The following is a 20,681-nucleotide window of genomic DNA, read 5'->3' as shown; positions in this document are numbered from 1 at the left end:
AGCCAGTTTGTGTTCATCCTTTACAGAAAATTAAGAAAAATGAATATTAGGCTGTTCAAAAAAATAGCAGTGCCAGCATTTTTCTTTAAAAACTTAAAAAATTTATCTATAACATGAAAAAATGTTTGAGGTTTCACTTTACTTTAAATTACTGAACTAATATTTAGTGGCATAACAATTGTTTCCGAGATCTGTGTTGCATGGAGTCGACCAACTTCTGGCACCTCAGAACAGGTATTCCAGTCCAGGATGATTAGACGACATTCCACAGTTCTTCTGCAATTTTGGGTTTTGCCTCAAAAAGACATGTTTCAGATATCAGCCCACAAGTTCTCTATGGGATTGAAGTCAGGGGATTGGGCTGGTCACTCTATTACCTCAATCTTGTTTGTCTGTAACCAAGATGTTTTGGGTCATTGTCATGTTGAAACACCCATTTTAAGGACATTTCTTCTTCGACATAGGGCAACATTATCTCCTCAAGTATTCTGATATATTTAAATTGATCCATGATCCCTCGTATGTGATAAATAGGCGTAACACCAAGGTATGAGAAACATCCCATATCATCATTTTGTACCACCATGCTTTACTGTCTTCACAGTGTACTGTGGCTTGAATTCAGTGCTTGAGGGTTGTCTGACATACTGTCTACGGCCACTAGACCCAAAAAGAAAAATTTAGCTTTCATCAGTCCACAAAATGTTGGGCCATTTCTCTTTGCAAATTTGAACCCATTCAGGACACGTCTTTTTCTTAACAACGGGACTTTGCAGGAGTTCTTGCTGGTAAATTGGCTTCACTTAATCATCTTCTGTACTCACTGGTAACTTCAGATGTTCCTTGATCTTTCTGGAGGTGATCACTGGCTGAGTATTTGCCATTCTGGCTATTCTTCGATCCTTTCGAACAGTAGTTCCACGCTTCCTTCTGCGTCTTTCAGGTTTTGGTCGTCACTTCAAAGCATCTGAGATCATTTTAGCTGAGCAGCCAATAATTTGCTGCACTTCTCTGTATGTTTTTCCCTCTACAATCAACTTTTTAATCAAAGTACACTGTTCATCAGAACAATGTCTGGAACAACCCATTTTACCCAGTATTTCAGAAGGAAATGTGCTTTGACCAACCTGTGCAACATTTGCCACCCTCCTACATTAAATAAGGCACAAAATTGACACCCGATCTTCTGCAGAATTAATGACTTCACCAATTGAACTCCTCACTGCTATTATTTTGAACAACCCCCTTTCAGTCAATGCTTCAATTACTCAGAATGAGTAGCATGCATGTCCTAATTGTTGGGTTTGTTTTGTTGTCACTACTCTACTACACTTTCAAGTAAATTTTTTGCTATGTAGAAATATATTTTCTACTAAAAACAGTGATTTATCAGGTTAATGGTGTTGGACTGCTATTTTTTTGAACACCACTGTATGTTTGGAACACGATTGCACAGACTGAGTTGATGGACAGGGACAGTTTCACATTCTGGAGATGTAATGTCTGCCAGTAAGTATCTGGTTTTTTTAAGCCCTTTGGCATAAGGTCAAGCCTCTCACATTTCCATCATGTGGTCCAGTTTTCCCTAGTCTTAACTGTAGCTGTATGTCACTGGGTACAGTGTATCACAAAAGTGAGTACACCCCTCACATTTCTGCAAATATTTCATTATATCTTTTCATGGGACAACACTATAGAAATAAAACTTGGATATAACTTAGAGTAGTCAGTGTACAGCTTGTATAGCAGTGTAGATTTACTGTCTTCTGAAAATAACTCAACACACAGCCATTAATGTCTAAATGGCTGGCAACATAAGTGAGTACACCCCACAGTGAACATGTCCAAATTGTGCCCAAAGTGTCAATATTTTGTGTGACCACCATTATTATCCAGCACTGCCTTAACCCTCCTGGGCATGGAATTCACCAGAGCTGCACAGGTTGCTACTGGAATCCTCTTCCACTCCTCCATGATGACATCACGGAGCTGGTGGATGTTAGACACCTTGAACTCCTCCACCTTCCACTTGAGGATGCGCCACAGGTGCTCAATTGGGTTTAGTCTATCAACTTTACCTTCAGCTTCCTCAGCAAGGCAGTTGTCATCTTGAAGGTTGTGTTTGGGGTCGTTATCCTGTTGGAAAACTGCCATGAGGCCCAGTTTTCGAAGGGAGGGGATCATGCTCTGTTTCAGAATGTCACAGTACATGTTGGAATTCATGTTTCCCTCAATGAACTGCAGCTCCCCAGTGCCAGCAACACTCATGCAGCCCAAGGCCATGATGCTACCACCACCATGCTTGACTGTAGGCAAGATACAGTTGTCTTGGTACTTCTCACCAGGGCGCCGCCACACATGCTGAACACCATCTGAGCCAAACAAGTTTATCTTGGTCTCGTCAGACCACAGGGCATTCCAGTAATCCATGTTCTTGGACTGCTTGTCTTCAGCAAACTGTTTGCGGGCTTTCTTGTGCGTCAGCTTCCTTCTAGGATGACGACCATGCAGACCGAGTTGATGCAGTGTGCGGCGTATGGTCTGAGCACTGACAGGCTGACCTCCCACGTCTTCAACCTCTGCAGCAATGCTGGCAGCACTCATGTGTCTATTTTTTAAAGCCAACCTCTGGATATGACGCCGAACACGTGGACTCAACTTCTTTGGTCGACCCTGGCGAAGCCTGTTCCGAGTGGAACCTGTCCTGGAAAACCGCTGTATGACCTTGGCCACCATGCTGTAGCTCAGTTTCAGGGTGTTAGCAATCTTCTTATAGCCCAGGCCATCTTTGTGGAGAGCAACAATTCTATTTCTCACATCCTCAGAGAGTTCTTTGCCATGAGGTGCCATGTTGAATATCCAGTGGCCAGTATGAGAGAATTGTACCCAAAACACCAAATTTAACAGCCCTGCTCCCCATTTACACCTGGGACCTTGACACATGACACCAGGGAGGGACAAAGACACATTTGGGCTCAATTTGGACATGTTCACTGTGGGGTGTACTCACTTATGTTGCCAGCTATTTAGACATTAATGCCTGTGTGTTGAGTTATTTTCAGAAGACAGTAAATCTACAAGCTGCTATACAAGCTGTACACTGACTACTCTTAAGTTATATCCAAGTTTCATGTCTATAGTGTTGTCCCATGAAAAGATATACTTAAATATTTGCAGAAATGTGAGGGGTGTACTCACTTTTGTGATACACTGTATATATACACAACCCCAAATCAGAAAAAGTTGGACAGGATGCAAATAAATGCAGTGTTCCTTACATTTACTTTGTCTTTTATTTAATTGCAAACATTATGAACCTGAGATATTTCACATTATTTCAGGTCAACTTTATTTCATAATGTTGCAGGCCTGCAACATTTCAAAAAAGTTGGGACGTGGCAATTTAGGGCTAGTAATGAGTGAAAAAACTAAATGATGTGAGTTCAAACAGGTGATTGTAGTAATTTTTTTGTATCCATGAAAGGCTGAGTCTTTATGAAGCAAAGATGATCAAAGGATCTCCAGTTTGTCAACAAATGCATGAGAAAATTATTGAAATGTTTAAAAACAATGTACCTCAAAGAAAGATGGGAAGGGATTTTCTGTATTTCTACCACTACAGTGCATAATATTCAAGGAATCTGGGGGAGTTTTAGAAAATAAAGGCCAAGGATGCAAGCCTTAGCTGAACACACTTGATCTCTGACTTGAGCTCAGACGGTACTGCATCAAGAATCGCCACTCGACAATAGCTGATATAACCACATGGGCAAGGAATTACTTTGGCAGATCTTTGTCAAACACTAAAATACAGTTACATTTACAAATGCAACTTAGAACTTGATGTTGAGTTTTCTGGGCACTGAGGCATCTGGAATGGACCATCACAGCAACATGCTGCCTTCAGGTCCAGATCTTTTTCAGGGACACCCATGCATTTTTTAACAATGCAAAACTACAGGCTGTACACTTTACAAAGGCATGACTGTGGAAGAACAGGGTGCGGGTCCTGGAATGGTCTACCTGCAGTCCTGTTCCTAATGGAGAATGTGTGGAGAATTTTAAAAAGAAAAATGTCAACCCCTTACTGTTGCACACCTTAAGACGTGTTTGCAGAAAGAATGGGACAAAATAACACCTAAAAACACTTCATTGCTTGATATCCTTGGTGCCAAAACAACAAGTAACAACTGGCACCACATAAAGTCCAGGGTATTACTGCATTATGCCTAGTGCTTTCCATTGGACCCAAGAACACCAGAACTATGAATAATAATGTTGAAATGTGGTAATGACTTAGATCACCTGATGTTCATCAAATCACTCTTGAAAGAGGGTTTGCACCATTTAAAAAAGGAACCATGCAACCACACCTTTACCAAGAAACGTAATAGACTGCAGAACTGCTCTGGCGCTCTACAACACATAATTATTAAGCAAACAGTGCTGAGTAAAGTGGAAATTTCAACCACTCCTGTTTTAGAGACTTTTCCTTTGTCTGTTATTTTATTGGCTGAAAAAGCTTTATATGCAATACCGATTCACATTTCAGCCCGGCACAGCGGGTAGCGCCGTCACCTCACAGCAAGTAAAGCCTGGATTCCCCGGCTAGGGTCCTTTTTTGTGTACCAGTTTCACTCAGTCCAAAGATATGCAGTTAGGACAACTGGAGCTACTAAAAATAATAGTGTTTAAGTGAATGTGTGGTCCTGTGATGGGCTGGTGACCTTTCTGGCCTTTTGCCCAATGAATCTGACCTGCTGCGACCTTCAGCAGGATAAAGCAGTGGTAAAACATACGATGAACGAATGAATTTTAGGTAAGATTCCTAATCTGATAGAATACTCTGTATGGGTTTGGTGCAAAAAATTCAGCTGGTACACAATGAAAGTGGTAGGCATTGAAATTCAATAAATATTTATTTTTTTCAAAGTAAAAGCATAATCTTTAGCATCAATACTAACATTACTGCATTTATAGATCAATAAATATAGTTTCATTAAAGGCAGTTTAATACATTTAATAGTTTGTTTTAACAACATTACTTATAGCTCATAAAAAAATAAAACATGCTTGTAAGATAATTCACTTCTTTGTACTACAAGGCAATAAAAAGAACACAAACTGACAATTACAATATTGTCTAAAAAAGAAAGGTACAGTGGGGATATGCAGCATGTGGATCATCTGGAAGGGTTCATCTATTGTGAACATCTGTCCTGAGACTTGCATCATTGTGAAAAAATAATTTATATTAAAATAAATTAAGGAATATCTGCAGACCAAGAACAATGACTAGTCTTAAATAGAAATTACACTTCATATATGAAATGTAGTGAGCTGAGGTACTTCAAATCCCTAGTCTGAATGTCCTAAGTTGGCACAGACAGGTTTAAAATGCACTGTAAAGTAATTACAATTATGATTATTTAAATATGTTATACCACTTACACTAGGAATGTTCTAAGAGGCTTTAAAAGCCCAATTATGGTTGGGCTGATTGACAGCTACATAAGCCTATGGGGCTCCTGAATGAAGCTGAAGTCACAGACTAGTGAAAGATGATCTGAAGGATAGTGGTACGAGGGCAGACGGTCTGGGCCGATTTGCTCCTCGCTGGGCATGTTCAATACAGCATCCACGCTGAATCTGTGGCGCGAGTACCATACATAGTCGAGTGTGGAGCAGCTCTCTCCGCTCGGCCGAATCTTCCAGGTGGTGAACGATGGTTCTGTGGTGCCGTCTGCACTCAGAGACCGGTAGGCGCTGTCCAGGCCGAGCGGAGAGTTGAGAAAGCACTGATACACCTCCTCACCCGGTTCTGCGTTAAAATCTCCACATACCAGCAAAGGTATGCTTTGCTCCTGCTCTTTAGACTCTGTGCTGCTTATTCCATTTAGCTGCTGTAGGAGGTTTAAACCCTGGGCTCCACGGAAGGTCTCCCAGCCACTCCTCGCCTTCAGATGGGTCACTGCAACACAGAAAATCTGGTCCGTGATGCGACACTGAAGTGTAGCCACGATGGCGACTTGGTTGGTCTTGAGTGCCATGGCTGAAAGGCGTAGATGATGGGCACGGAGCAGACGAAATCTCTGCCGGCTAAAAAACAGGGCGCAGCCATCAGGGCCATTGTTGCCCCGAACATCCAGGCATGGCGAATAAGGCTTAGGACAGAAACTACTCTGGTAGCCCAGACTGGACAGGACAGGTTGGAAAGTGTCGTAGTAGTGGTCCACTTCCTGTAAGCACACAATGTCTGGTCTGTAGGTCAGAATCTCCTCTAGGATCAAGTACTTCCTCTCAGCCCAGTTTAATGCCTCCATCGGGCAACGCACAAATCCATCTTTGCCCTCACCTAGAGCTGCAGGTAAAAAAACAGTAAGGTTAAGTCTTGTTGGCATTATATTTGTAGGTACTGTGAGTGATGAATGAACTTGCTATTGGTTGGATATATTGGACATATTTTACATGCCATTATTCTGGTACCTTGTGCTAGAATGTTCCACTGCATGACACGGATCTGCGGGTTGTGAGAGGCGCTGGCTCTGGTCCTGACGAAATCTCTGTGTGGGCGTGGCGGTCGGTTCCTCAGCACCTCCTCACATTCGCGTAGGAGGGCGTCAGGGTCGCTCTGCTCTAAATCGCATTCATCAGCGTCTGTGTGTGTGTGTTCCAGAGGTGCACTGCTGAGAGACTGAGCCAAAGTACTGAAGAACCTAATACTGCTGCTACTGCCCATTGGACACACTACAATAAAGAAATGCACACAGACAAAACATCATCAGATATTATATTTCTTCACATAAACTCCTCAGATTTGCCTTTTGTTCTGTAATTGATATAAATAAATAACAATATGTTAAGAAACGTATGTCAGACTGTCTGCTAAACCAACTGGCAAGTAGGTGTGACTAAGCAGTTTGAGTTCTATTTACCCATTTACCAAATGTCCATAACTGTGTAAGCTTCAACCCCAATTCCAAAAGTGTTTTACAGTTATTAAAATAAAAACCACACAAAGGAAAGACAACCTGTGACCACTGATGAAGGTCTAAATGATGGCCAACTCAAACAGCAGTAATAGATGAGCGATCGTCTCTGACTTTACAAGGTGGACCAACTAGCTAGGAGTGTCTGAGTGGACAGTGAGTGGGCACGGTATTTAAAAACTCCAGCAGAGCTGCTGTGTCTGATCCACTCATACCAGCACAACACACACTAACACACCACCACCATGTCAGTGTCACTGCAGTGCTGAGAATCATCCACCACCTAAATAATACCTACTCTGTGGTGGTCCTGTGGGGGTCCTGACCATTGAAGAACAGAGTAAAAGGCGGTTAAAATAGTATCTAGAGAAACAGTGGACTACAGTCAGTAATTGTAGAACTACAAAGTGCCCCTATATGGTAAGTGGAGCTGATAAAATCGACAGTGAGTGTAGAAACAAGGAGGTGGTTTTAATGTTATGGCTGATCCGTGTATGCTATTTCTAATTTGATTTCTGCAACACAAGAAGAAAGATGTAAATGTAAAAACTATGGTTACGGTAGCACTTTAAGAACATTTCTCCACAGGCAACTGCTGTCTGTTTGTATTTACATTTGTCCTACTGTTCCTTTTTTGGAATTGGGGTTATACTTTATCCATATATCTACAGTGCAAAAACAAAGGAACAAAAATTAGACAAACACATTGTAGCTCATAAAGTACATTTGAGGTAAATAAAATCAGGTCACCAAGCTACTCATTCTGAACTTGTATACTGTAAAAGTTACAAAGTGTATTTATGACCCTTTAAGTATTGTTTTTTTTATTTATTTATATCTATTTTCCCCCACTTTTCCCCCCCAATTTTTCTCCCCTATTGTAGTCGTGTCCAATTACCCCGATTGCGTCCTCTATACTGGTTCGACCCTTCACCGCTGACTGAGGACGCCTCTCAACTGACTTCGGATTGCCCCCTCCGGTACGCAATCAGTACAGACTGTATTTTTTACCTGCACGAGTCGAGTTCATACACTGATGGACGCTGTGTACGGAGGGCCACACCCCCATCAGCATTATTCCTCAGCCCTGTGCAGGCACCATCAGTCAGCCAGCAGGGGCCGCAGTCACACCAGTTATGAGGACCTATGACCTGACTTCTTTACCCTCTACCCCTGAACAACAGTCAATCGTTGTTCATGCTGCCGCCCAACCCAGTCGGAGAGGTAGAGTCGAGATTCGATGCGATGCATTCAGAACCCCAACTCTGGTGCACTAGGGTACTTTACCGCTGCGCCACCTGAGCGGCCCCTTTAAGTATTGTTAATTACATTATGTCTAAAGCTCAAATGACATTAAAACCCAGCAATCCCTACCCTAAACGTCCATATTTTCAATCTCCATAGTCATATTCCTTGAGCGTGTCCGAGTAAGTGAAATGTGTCGATCAAGTGTTGAAGATGACAAAAGAAAATAGTGTGCGTGAACACGTGGTTCTGGTCTAGCCAAACCAGGAAGATCATGTTTTTCACATCCTTTTTCCATTTAACTGCTAAATTCTTAAAGCTTGTTTTTGAAGCATTGGCATGTACATACATGTAAGAAAAATACTTATACTATACTTTGTATCAGAATAATCATAAAAGCATTTTATGTGGTCCTATATGTTACATGTGTCTGAATAAATAAGGCTAATTTGTCTGCACCCATCGAAAGTGCAGAAAAGTGGTCCTTGGCCAAAGTCACGTCAGACATTATATTATTCTTTTGGGTATGTTTGACCACTTTTTATGAGTTTTACATGGGTGCAGACAAACTAGCCTATTATTTAAGACACAAAGAAATCACCAGCTGTAGTCAAGCATAATCACTCATATGGAATTGAGAGGCTAGGTCACAAACGATAAAGGGCAAAGGAGTCATTCTACACCACCAAAACTAATAAACAAAGCTGCAGAAAAAGAAAAACCAAGACTGCCATGACTCACTATACATTCTCATTACAAGTGTATGCATTATTATATGTATTTATAATTATATATCATTGTATATAATATAGAATTATCCGGTACCAAACTAGCTTTTGAAATCTCAGAAGTACAGACCGACAGAGCAGTTATAAAGTAACTACAAGGATTAAATAACACAAACACAGTTAAATATACACCGTTATATAACTCCTACTTTTAAATAAAGAGTTAATGATGCAATGTTTTAAACAGAACTGAGCTGAACTTGGCACTCTTATCTTTAGACACTTTTTAACCTACTCATTTTCAATCGACCTGTTCACAAAAACATCTCCAGAGGACACAAATGCTCCCAAGATTTCATCCCCTTTTCTTTATCTGCAAGCTTCCCGTTTCCTTTACAGGCTTTTAACAGTACCTCTCTGTATGTGTTGATCCTGTTAGTCTTCAGTGGCAGATATGTCACTTGTCCTTGATACAGAGAAGTCTAGATGACCTTTAACATTCACTCAGTAAATCCATTCGCAAGTGTGTGTGAGAGAAGCAGGCGTAGCTTCAGGTCTGTGTCACTGAGATTGCGTGTGCGTGTGTGTGTGTGTGTGTGTGTGCGTGTCCTTAGCTCAATGTGAGATTCCACAGCCCTCCACAAGAGCAACATTTCTATTTAAAAGAGAAGAAATGTCTAGTTTGTCCCAGTGCCATCCACGAAGGGAAAGGTTTCACCGGTTATGAATGCAGTCCAATAAACGTAACAGCTTGTTTATTTCTGTACAAAAACACAACCCCAAATCAGACAAAGTTGAAAGAGTATAAAAGTCAAAGTAAATGTGTTTCCTACATTTACTTTGACTTTCATCTCATTGCAGACAGTATGAACCAATGAAAATTCATGTTTTGTCTGGTCAACTTCATTTTATTTGGTAATATACATGCATTCCTTCATTTCAGGCCTGCAACATATTCAGGCTAGTAATGAGGTAGAAAAAACTAAATAATAATGTCAACAGGTTATTGTAGACATGATTTTCTACAAAAGCAGTACCACAAAAGGAAGAAATGGACACCATGTGCTCCGGACCAAAAAACAAAAGGACCATCCAGACTGTTATCAGCAACAAGTCCAAAAGCCAGGGTCTGTCAGGGTATGGCTCATTTACACTTCTGTGATGGCAGAATTAATGCAGAAAAATACTTTAAGATTTTAGTGCAACATATGCTGCCTTCATGATGACTTTAGGGATGTCTGTGCATTTTAACAGGACAATGCACAACTACATGCTGCACACATTACAAAGGCATAGCAGGTAAAGAAAAGGGAACAGGTCCTGACCTGCCTGAAGTCCTCACTTGTCCCCAAAAGAGAATGTGTGGAGAAATTTGTAACAAAAAGATGTGAAAACGACTGTTTTAGCACACATTAAGACGTGTTTGCAGTAAGAATGGGACAAAACACCTAAAAACACCGCATTACTTAGTGCCAAAAAAGTTCCAAATGTGATGCAGGTCTAAGGTGCAGTAATGAATGTATATTGACAAATGAAATATAGTAGATCAGACAAAATATTAAATATATTGGGTTCACATATTGGGTTTCAAGTTGGTGTGCTTACCCTATACAGACTGAAATCAAGCATTAGATGGTTAGAAATTAACTGAAATGACATTTTAACCCACAACATAAATCGAATAATGGGCCTCTTTGTCGGTTAACCATTAACATCCCTAATACAAACAATTGTCTGTAAGTACAAAGTACAATGAACTGTGGTTAAGAAAACTTAAACCACATGCTGACAGGCAAAAATATGCCTGAATGATTATATATAATGCAAGAACCACCAAAAAGAAGCTGCTGGAACACAGGTGTCCTCAGACAAGTGTAACATAATCATGGACTCAATAGCTGCCATGCAAGAAAGACAGGTTTGTTGTAACTTTTTTAGACAAAGAACAGTTCCCAAAGATTCCCTTGACCTTTATGGTTTTTTAAAAGTCTATGTTGATGTCCTACTTGGTGGAATTAGACAATGCATACTTAAAATGAATGTAATGTTACAAGAAAAAAATCTGAACCTATTGAAAATCAAAATTGCATAAAGTTTATCCATAAAAACATGCATGAGGTATGATAAGCCAGAAATAATGATTAAGGTCACTTGCATAACTGGCACAAACCCTGAACTATATCCTAGTGGAATTATCAGAAGAATGGAAATAGGTTACATAATTTCCTGTTAAGACCAGTGTGATTAGACAGGGCATGCTCTCTACCACGTGAACATTAGGTACCTGAACTACAGTCCACTCCATATTCAAATGTTGTCTAGGGGCAAAAGATTTGGTTAATATTTGATTACTGAGGGCTTTTTTGCTGATCTTTTGCAGGCACATCTGTCACATACATTTATAAGCATCTTAGTGAAAGTTAGTTTTAGCTGTCCACTAGTGTTGCCACAATACCATTTTTTGTTCCCAATACAGTACCATCACAAGCATAACAATATAATAAAATATAAAGGAAACTATTGTATTTTTTCTATTGAACACACTGTTTTAAGATTTCTTATACATACACTGTTTAAAGAATTCTATTAAATATTATGTAATTAGAATACTTATATTACAAGATTTCTCAGTGGTTCTGTGCAGAACACATTCCAGGCTTCAATTTTAAGTTAAAAAATAAATTTTGTACTCATAATACAAGCATGTTGTGCTTGTTGACTAGTTAAGTAATAATATGTTAGTCAAATCCACTTTTACATTTTACTGGATTCGCAATTTAACAGTTCAGCATTGTGTAAGAAAGCATTCCAGAATCAAAATGCAGAGCAAACTATCTCAGTAATGTTCAAGACCCAGTGTAACTGATAATGAAATGCTGGGATGGTGCATGTGTGAAAGGTTGATGAATTACTGGGTAAAAGAAACAATAACAGTAAAGTAACCCGAGAAGAGGTGCTCAGGTGGCAAAGCAGTGGCCAAATCAAGCACTTTACTTTTTTTCCCCAACTCGATATGTAAAATTAGAATTAGTAGAATTGTTCAAATACAGCTATAGGAGCATGAATAAAGTTGGGCATAGGTACAGTCATAGGACTTAACATGGGGTCTTATTGCAGGCCATTTGAATTCATGAACATCAAATTCAGCACCTATTTCATTTTGGTCATAAGCCAACAGTGGTTATGGCACAGTTTGGAAGCTGTGGGGTCCTGAGCAATTGCTTATGTCACTTCTTATAAAGTGCTTGTTCTACTCTTTTATTACTCTTCAGTGAAACACTATCCTGGTTAAGATTGTGGTGGACCATACTCTTCCACACACATAGGCACAATTGAAAGTAGGTTGCTGGAGCTAATATTAACCTCTAGTGTCTAATCTAATTAAAAAATACAGTTTAAGTCACAAGTTTGCATACACATGTAAGGGACATGTAATGAAGTGTCCACAAGCAAGCTTGACATTAACCAGATATTTACAAATGAAAGGAAATCACAGCAGTGCAGCAAATAGTGTTTGTAAGCTCCAGTAACAGCTCCAGGGTCCTGAAGACAAGTTATAACCATGCCTAAGTCAGAACAGGTTTTCTTTGGTTACCAGAGACAAAACATGCTGGTAAGTGGGTTGGCTCAATTCTTTAAAGGTGAATGAATGTTATGGCAGGTGATGGATTAGTGCAGTGTCTAAAGTGCATCAAAGCCTTGTGCCAAGTTTTTGTCCTAGGCATTGATCCTAATGCAACAGTGACAGAAAAAACAGTTTCTTGAGATTGGAGACTGACTGACGACTGAAGAATCAATCAATAAAAGCTGGTACAGTGGGTGCAGCACAACCACATAGATTCAGTCGACATGGGTTCGATTTTTGTCTTACGTCTTTATCTGTGTGTGATCTCTAGCAAAATTTAAATTGTCTCCTCTAAATGCCCCTAAGCAAGGACATGTATTGATTGCCGTTATGTCCATGGTGTATTCCTTCTTGTGCCTAGTGTTGCAGCACCAGACCCACCGCGACTCTGACCAGAATGGTTCTTTAAAACACAAAGTAAGCGCACAAAGGAAAACGATGCGCTTGCAACTACCTGTCGGTTATGAGTCATTTGAATTATACGAGTCATTTGAATTATACGATTCATGTGATATGAGTCATTTTGGCACAACGTGTACACTACCGTTTTTGATAGATAGATAGATAGATAGATAGATAGATAGATAGATAGATAGATAGATAGATAGATAGATAGATAGATAGATAGATAGATAGATAGATAGATAGATAGATAGATAGATAGATAGATAGATAGATAGATAGATAGATAGATAGATAGATAGATATATTAGATAGATAGATAGATAGATAGATAGATAGATAGATAGATAGATAGATAGATAGATAGATATATTAGATAGATAGATATATTAGATAGATAGATAGATAGATATATTAGATAGATAGATAGATAGATAGATAGATAGATAGATAGATAGATAGATATATTAGATAGATAGATATATTAGATAGATAGATAGATAGATAGATATATTAGATAGATAGATAGATAGATAGATAGATAGATAGATAGATAGATATATTAGATAGATAGATAGATAGATAGATAGATAGATAGATAGATAGATAGATAGATATATTAGATAGATAGATAGATAGATAGATAGATAGATAGATAGATAGATAGATATATTAGATAGATAGATAGATAGATAGATAGATAGATAGATAGATAGATAGATAGATATATTAGATAGATAGATAGATAGATAGATATATAGATAGATAGATAGATAGATAGATAGATAGATAGATAGATAGATATATTAGATAGATAGATAGATAGATAGATAGATAGATAGATAGATAGATATATTAGATAGATAGATATATTAGATAGATAGATAGATAGATAGATAGATAGATAGATAGATAGATAGATAGATAGATAGATAGATAGATAGATATATTAGATAGATAGATAGATAGATAGATAGATAGATAGATAGATAGATAGATAGATAGATAGATAGATAGATAGATAGATAGATAGATAATGTATTTGACACCGATATATAACATGTTATAAGGGATTACTCACAGTGGTTTGACGGAGTTGAATGGCTGGTGCTAAGGTGATTCAGGCCAGTAGATGAGGTTTCACAGTGGTTCTGATCGTGTCGTACCGAACTGATCGCTACCGGTGTTTTTGTCGGTGCTACTCCCAGTGACGAGAAACAAAGCGTAGCGAAATCCCTCTGGATAAGCGAAGAGCAGCGCCTTACAGGGACCATTATAACACAAATCCTACACCAGTTATAAACGGTATAAAACTATACAGTCAATTCAGAGCAGCAGTATCATATTGCTTTAGTGAACTTTACCGGCTCGAAACTCCTCTGTTTCGTCATATTTGACTAGCCATACCATACACACAGGGGAGGTTATATTTAACGCAAAACATTATCAACAAAAATATTCTCATACAGTTTAGCCACTACATTTTTATTCATTTGATACATAGTTTGGTTGCTTATATATGAAATATAAAGAAAAAAGAAAATGTTTAAAAATTGAAAATATGAAAACAAATATAGTACTTCCCCCCACATGCAGCCTTGTATATGGTTTAGTCCAGTTCTATGGTAACGTCAGTGCTTTTCGTGTGCCGGGGAGTGTTTGAGGGGAAGGAAAGGGGGGTTTACGTCACGCTGTTGACGTAAGGGAAAGCGCTCGTAGCATAGAATGTGATTTTAGCACGGGGATGACGTTTTTGGCACGACGCGAAGCGGAGTGCCTAAAACCTCTTTCCCGTGCTAAAATCATAGCAGTAACGCACAGTCTCGAGTGGCTTATTGCTTTTATAAAACGGCGGTCAACATAAAATACAATAAATACAACAATGTTTAATTCATAAATGTATTTATTGTGTATAAACTTACAATAAAGCATTCTTCCGCGACGCCAGGTAGTTCGATTAACAGTGTTGCTAGGCAACATGAGGGTGAAAATAACATTAACTTTCTCTATTCAGTGGCGTATTAATATGGAACGATGTGAGGTGGTCATAGGTGTGCGTTTATCGGGGATTTTACAACGGCTTCGAACGCGGCTCAGCCAATCAGATTTTAGGACCGGAACTATCCGTTTTATAATTTCTTTATTTGTCATATACACATAAACGAGTACAGTACAATGAAATGGGTTTTCTGCGTATTCCAGCTTTTTTGGAAGTGCGCAGGGTTAGGACCCAACAGTAGCTGCATAGCAGAGCGAGGATTGATAACCCAAAGCTCCATGCACTAGGCTATCACTGTTACTATATATACACACACACACACACACACACACACACACACACACACACACACAGATTAGGCATAACCTTAAAACCCCCTTCTTGTTTCTACACTCACTGTCTATTTTATCAGCTCCACTTACCATATAACTGCACTTTGTAGTTCTACAATTACTGACTGTAGTCCATCTGTTTCTCTACATACTTTTTTGCCTGCTTTTACCCTGTTCTTTAATGGTCAGGACCCCCACAGGACCACTACAGAGCAGGTATTATTTGGGTGGTGGATCATTCTCAGCACTGCAGTAACACTGACATGGTGGTGGTGTGTTAGTGTGTGTTGTGCTGGCATGAGTGGATCAGACACAGCAATGCTGCTGGAGTTTTTAAACACCTCACTGTCACTGCTGGACTAAGAATAGTCCACCAACCAAAAAGATCCAGCCAACAGCGCCCTGTGGGCAGCCTCCTGTGACCACTGATGAAGGTCTAGCAGATCAAACAGCAGCAATAGATGAGCAATCGTCTCTGACTTTACGTCTACAAGGTGAACCAACTAGGTAGGAGTGTCTAATAGAGTGGACAGTGAGTGGACTTGGTATTTAAAAACTCCAGCAGCGCTGCTATGTCTGATCCACTCATACCAGCACAACACACACTAACACACCACCACTATGTCAGTGTCACTGCAGTGCTGAGAATTATCCAACACCTAAATAATACCTGCTCTGTGGTGGTCCTGTGGGGGTCCTGACCATTAAAGAACAGGGTGAAAACAGGCTAAAAAAATATGTAGAGAAACAGATGGACTACAGTCAGTAATTGTAGAACTTCAAAGTGCTTCTGTATGGTAAGTGGAGCTAATATTGGACAGTGAGTGTAGAAACAAGGAGGTGGTTTTAATGTTATGGCTGATCAGTGTATATTTAATATTGTTTACTTCAGTGAACTAGGACATGTACCTGGAAAGATACCCGGTTTGTTTAAAAACAGATCAAAGTCTGTGTTGATGTGTGGATGTGGTAATGTTTATGGGTTACATCTCACTTTACATAATCTTCAATTCCAGAAAAGCTGGGACAGCAGGTGAAATGCAAGTAAACACAGAAAACACTGATTTTTAAGAAATGCAAATGTTAGTTTGCCTTATCAAATAATTATTTTTGTACATACAAACACTGATTTGATAAGTTTAGGAGAGTAAAAAATGTAAATAAAAAGAGTCAATAATTATTTGTGAATTTTAACTGAAAGATATAGTACAAAGACAGAAAATTTAATATTATAATGAAACACTTTCATTGTTTTGTATAAAAAGGCTCATTCTTAATGTGACTGCAACGCATTGCGAAAAAAGGTTGAGACAAAGTTTTGTAATCTTTCGGAAACTAAGGACACCAAGTGCTGTATTTGTAAAAGTGTTTTTACCCCATTCTTGCTTGATGTAACACGCCAGCTGCTCAACATACCAGGATCTCCAGTTACCATACTGTATATTGAGCTTCATAATGCTCAACACTTTTATTGAACACAGGTCTGGACTGCAGACAGGCCAGTTTAGCCCCTACACTCTCTTAATACAAAGTTATGTTGTTGTAACACATTGTAAGGGTGTCCTGTCTGGGAGTAAAGGGATAGATTTTTTTTTTTTTTGGTTTTTTTGCCATCTACCATACATAATATTGTAGATATTGTAATACTGTAATACTTTGAAGAGAGTACTTTGGAATACAGTTGTCACTTAACATGGTCTGCCAGTGCATCAAGAAAAAACACCTAAAACCCTATTATGCAATGATAAAGCCACAATTAAATTCTATACAGAAATGCTGCCAAGTTTTCTAGCCTTAAGCTCATCTCAGGTGTAACAAGAGACAGTGGAAATGTGTGCTGTAGTCAGACAAGTCCCCAAAAAACGTTTGCTGGATTGTCTGTGCAAAAGACAAAAATACAATTAAGTCTCTTAAAGGTTGAAAAGTGAAAAGTTGTAAAAGCCAACATCTGCCATGGTATGGGGATGCATCAGTACCCACAGCATGGGTGAATTGCATATGTGTAAAAGTATCACTGGCATGGAGGCGTATTAGATGAGAGAGAGACTGCATCTTTTCTTAGAAAGTCCATGAGTTTTTAAGCAAGACAATGCTACGCCTCATTGTGCACACTCTTCAACAGCATGGCCTTGTACACACTGTGTATGTGCTTGACTGGTCTGCCTGCAGTTCAGATCTGTCTTCGATTAAAACAGAGAATCAGACGCAACTGAAGCAGCAGGCATCAAATTCTATATATATATATATATACACATATACTGTATATATATATATATATATATATATATATATATATATATATATATATATATATATATATATATATACGTATATTCTATATATTCTATATAATACAGGTTTTAACCATTATTAATGTTTTGTAATCAATGATGACGTAATTAGGGAGAACGTCCCTTATGTTTCTATGACGACAAGCCAGCTGCTTGTACAAGACTTTTATTTCATTTCTTTTATCCAAATCCTAGGGAGCTGCCTTGCTGTCTAACTGCCTACATAGGCAGCTGCCTCAGTAGAGAGGATTCTAATAAGTCAATGACTTATAAGTCAGGTTATTCGAACGCGCTACTTAGACAGTGATTTCAACGGGTTTCGCATTTAGCATCTTGCCATTCAAACCAATGGGATGGGGTGGCACAGCGCGCTAGCATGTCAACTAACATCTCCCTTCGTGTACCGAAAATGGTTAAATTCGCTGACAAGCCCGAACTTGCAAATAAAAACACTTGTGCAAGTTTATACAAATAAAAAATCAATAATAAATTATTTACATTTGAAAATAACTCCATTTGTTTCTCCGCACCGTCAGCCATGTTTTCTTTTTATTTTTCTGTGAGAGAAGAGCTGCCGCACTGAATGCTGGGATTGCCTTGATCACTAAGGACGCTTCCGATGCTCACTCGTTCTTGAGTCAAAATAACGTTGAAATTTTAAGATGCCTAACTAGTGAGGATTTTAAGGCATCTAGGATTTCGAACAGCCTCATTCTCGGGAGCGCACGTAGGTGACGTAAAATGCTGTCTATGTAGAGAGCTCACTAGCTTTTCGAACACACCCACAGTATACAGTCTAAGCAATGGTTAAGGGTAAGGGCTTTGCTTAAGGGCCCAACAGTGGCAACCTGGCAGAGGTGGGGCTTGAACCGGTAACCCTCTAATTACTAGTCCAGTACCTTATCCACTAGGCTACAAGTAGTGCTTTTTAAATTTTACATTTTTTTGATTTGTGGGTAGTAACCGATAAAACAGGTAGTGTGAGATCTCTCGTCGGCGACTGATCATGTGGTTTATGTTCCTTTTTGATCCCAAAATGGCAATCGCAGGTGAATAAAGTTGGGTAATTGGTGGCACTCACGGTCTACTTTTCTTTACTTTGGTCTATTTATTGTTAAAGTGGGACTCGTCAATGAATATCTGTGTGTGGAGACGATAGACTCGGCTTTAGCAAAGGTCGGTAGTGTTTGGAGTGCGCATCTAGTGGAATGAACTGAAATGCAGGGTATTGCAGGAAAAAAAGCTAAATGAATGCGGTCTTTATGGCAATTTTGTAAATACTCGACGGACCGTTTGTGGCTCGTGGGCAGTAGTTTGCCAACCACTGGTTTAAGGGCATTTCTGTCTTTTTGGCTCTCCGCACTAGGGGTGGGCAGATCGATCCAAATATCGATAGTATCGATACCAACCTTGGTACTGGAATCGGTTCGATACTAGCGTGATGGGATCGATACTTCAGTTTTACTTTTTCTCCGCTACATTCACAACATTTCTCTCGTTTCATAAGAAAGTAAAGATCATGTGTGTACAGACAGTAGCAGCTCCTCTCACATCTTACATTCTCCCCTCGCTCCTCCCCACCTGCTCTGCCATGTTTTGTTGAGGTACCGTCACGTGACTAAGCAGCATACTTTTTGAATACTTTGCTTTGCATATACTGAAATAGGGGCATTTTATGGAAATGATAGTGTAAATTATACGTATGTAAAGTATGAACATGGAGAGAGACCAGCTTTAATATTAATCATAAAATGATAATCATAACATTTAATTCAGTCTTCATCAGACAGCATTTTATTTTAGGTGCAGCAGATCCAGAATAAAGATTGGCATCGGGGCTGATGTGCAATGAATAAATTAGTACAATTAAACAATTGGGGAGATACAATAAGTGCACACAATTCACAATTTAAAAATGACATTACTTACTTGTAATTTACTTGTAACTTATATGATTTTTCCCCCTTTGTAGATATTTGCTTGATGTTTAAACTTGGTCTGGGTGGCCCTAATTCTTTAGTTGATAATTTATCCTGATTACTACAACGACTGAATGGCATTTTCCTTAATGACACGATGGAGTTGCTCCGAACTGAGGTAATAGTAGTCATGATGACGAGATCGCGACACCAGGTTACGTGTGACGCAAGCACGTAAGTGCGAGCCCTCCCGGAACCCATTCAGATTGTATTGCAGTGCCTGCAGTTCGAAAAAAAGAGCCTTAACATGAGAGTCTATGAGAGCAATCTGGGGCGATTTTCAGTCAGACTGTCCAGAACAGTCACAGCTGTGATTCTTCCCTTTCGCCCTTTGGTGGTGCGTTGTCCGATCGCCCTAAGGAACGAGCCGCCCCTGCTTTACTGTATATCTTTCATAATAATAATAGTGATGGTGTATGCGTTATTTGGGTTTTAGTCAGTATCTCAGCTGGGTACTGACACCTTCACATGGCTGTTCTAACTTTATTACTAGGGGTGGGCGGATCAATCCAAATATTGACAGTATCGATACTTCAGTTTTACTTTTTCTCTGCTACATTCAGTACGTTTCTCCCATTCCATAAGAAAGTAGAGAGCATAGCTGCGTCCGAAATCACATACTTCCATACTGAACAGTGACGCGAAAGCGAGTGTAGTCCTTTTACATAGTATTTATTAAACAGTACGCAGAAAGTACCCGAATGACCTTCACAGCACACACAGCACACTACAGTCCGATAATCTATCCCATAATTCAGCTGGAGCTGATAGATGGCAAGTAAAACCACCCGGTTCCTTGTGCTCACCTTCACTGTTCAGTTTGACAGTGAAACACTCGATATGCCTCAGTGCTTATAACACCACATGGATACTTGTTGAATTTTAATTTCTTTAGTAATTGAGCTCCTGTACAGACACTGTTGCGGTGCACATAACAGTACACTCAGTATATACGAACATATTTCCAAAAAATATGCTTTAACATTAATACAACAATAACCAGTATATGTTCAACAACAATAAAACAATACAAATATCAAAGAAAAAAACAAAGCCAGAGGAATTACAAATCATTTAAGGAATCTTGTTCC

The 20,681-nt window shown here is 39.2% G+C and overlaps 1 protein-coding gene across 2 annotated transcripts; it reads right to left on the bottom strand.

The window, feature by feature from the left end:
- Positions 1-4,900: 4,900 nt before the first annotated feature.
- Positions 4,901-14,605, bottom strand: nocta (nocturnin a). 2 transcript variants are annotated; one of them, XM_063000572.1, is made up of 3 exons: positions 14,071-14,605; positions 6,487-6,747; positions 4,901-6,361 (listed from the first exon to the last, which is right to left on the bottom strand). In XM_063000572.1, the coding sequence occupies exons 1-3, from the start codon at positions 14,261-14,263 to the stop codon at positions 5,508-5,510; spliced, it is 1,308 nt and encodes a 435-aa protein (XP_062856642.1). In that variant the 5' UTR covers positions 14,264-14,605; the 3' UTR covers positions 4,901-5,507. The 2 variants fall into 2 exon arrangements, with proteins under 2 accessions (XP_062856642.1, XP_062856643.1); XM_063000573.1 differs by lacking the exon at positions 14,071-14,605 and adding an exon at positions 9,376-9,570.
- Between the last annotated feature and the right edge of the window lie 6,076 nt (positions 14,606-20,681).

The sequence above is a fragment of the Trichomycterus rosablanca genome, chromosome 8 (assembly GCF_030014385.1).
Source record: "Trichomycterus rosablanca isolate fTriRos1 chromosome 8, fTriRos1.hap1, whole genome shotgun sequence".
Classification (NCBI taxonomy): Eukaryota; Metazoa; Chordata; class Actinopteri; order Siluriformes; family Trichomycteridae; genus Trichomycterus; species Trichomycterus rosablanca.
This window is presented reverse-complemented; position numbering and strand designations above follow the sequence as displayed.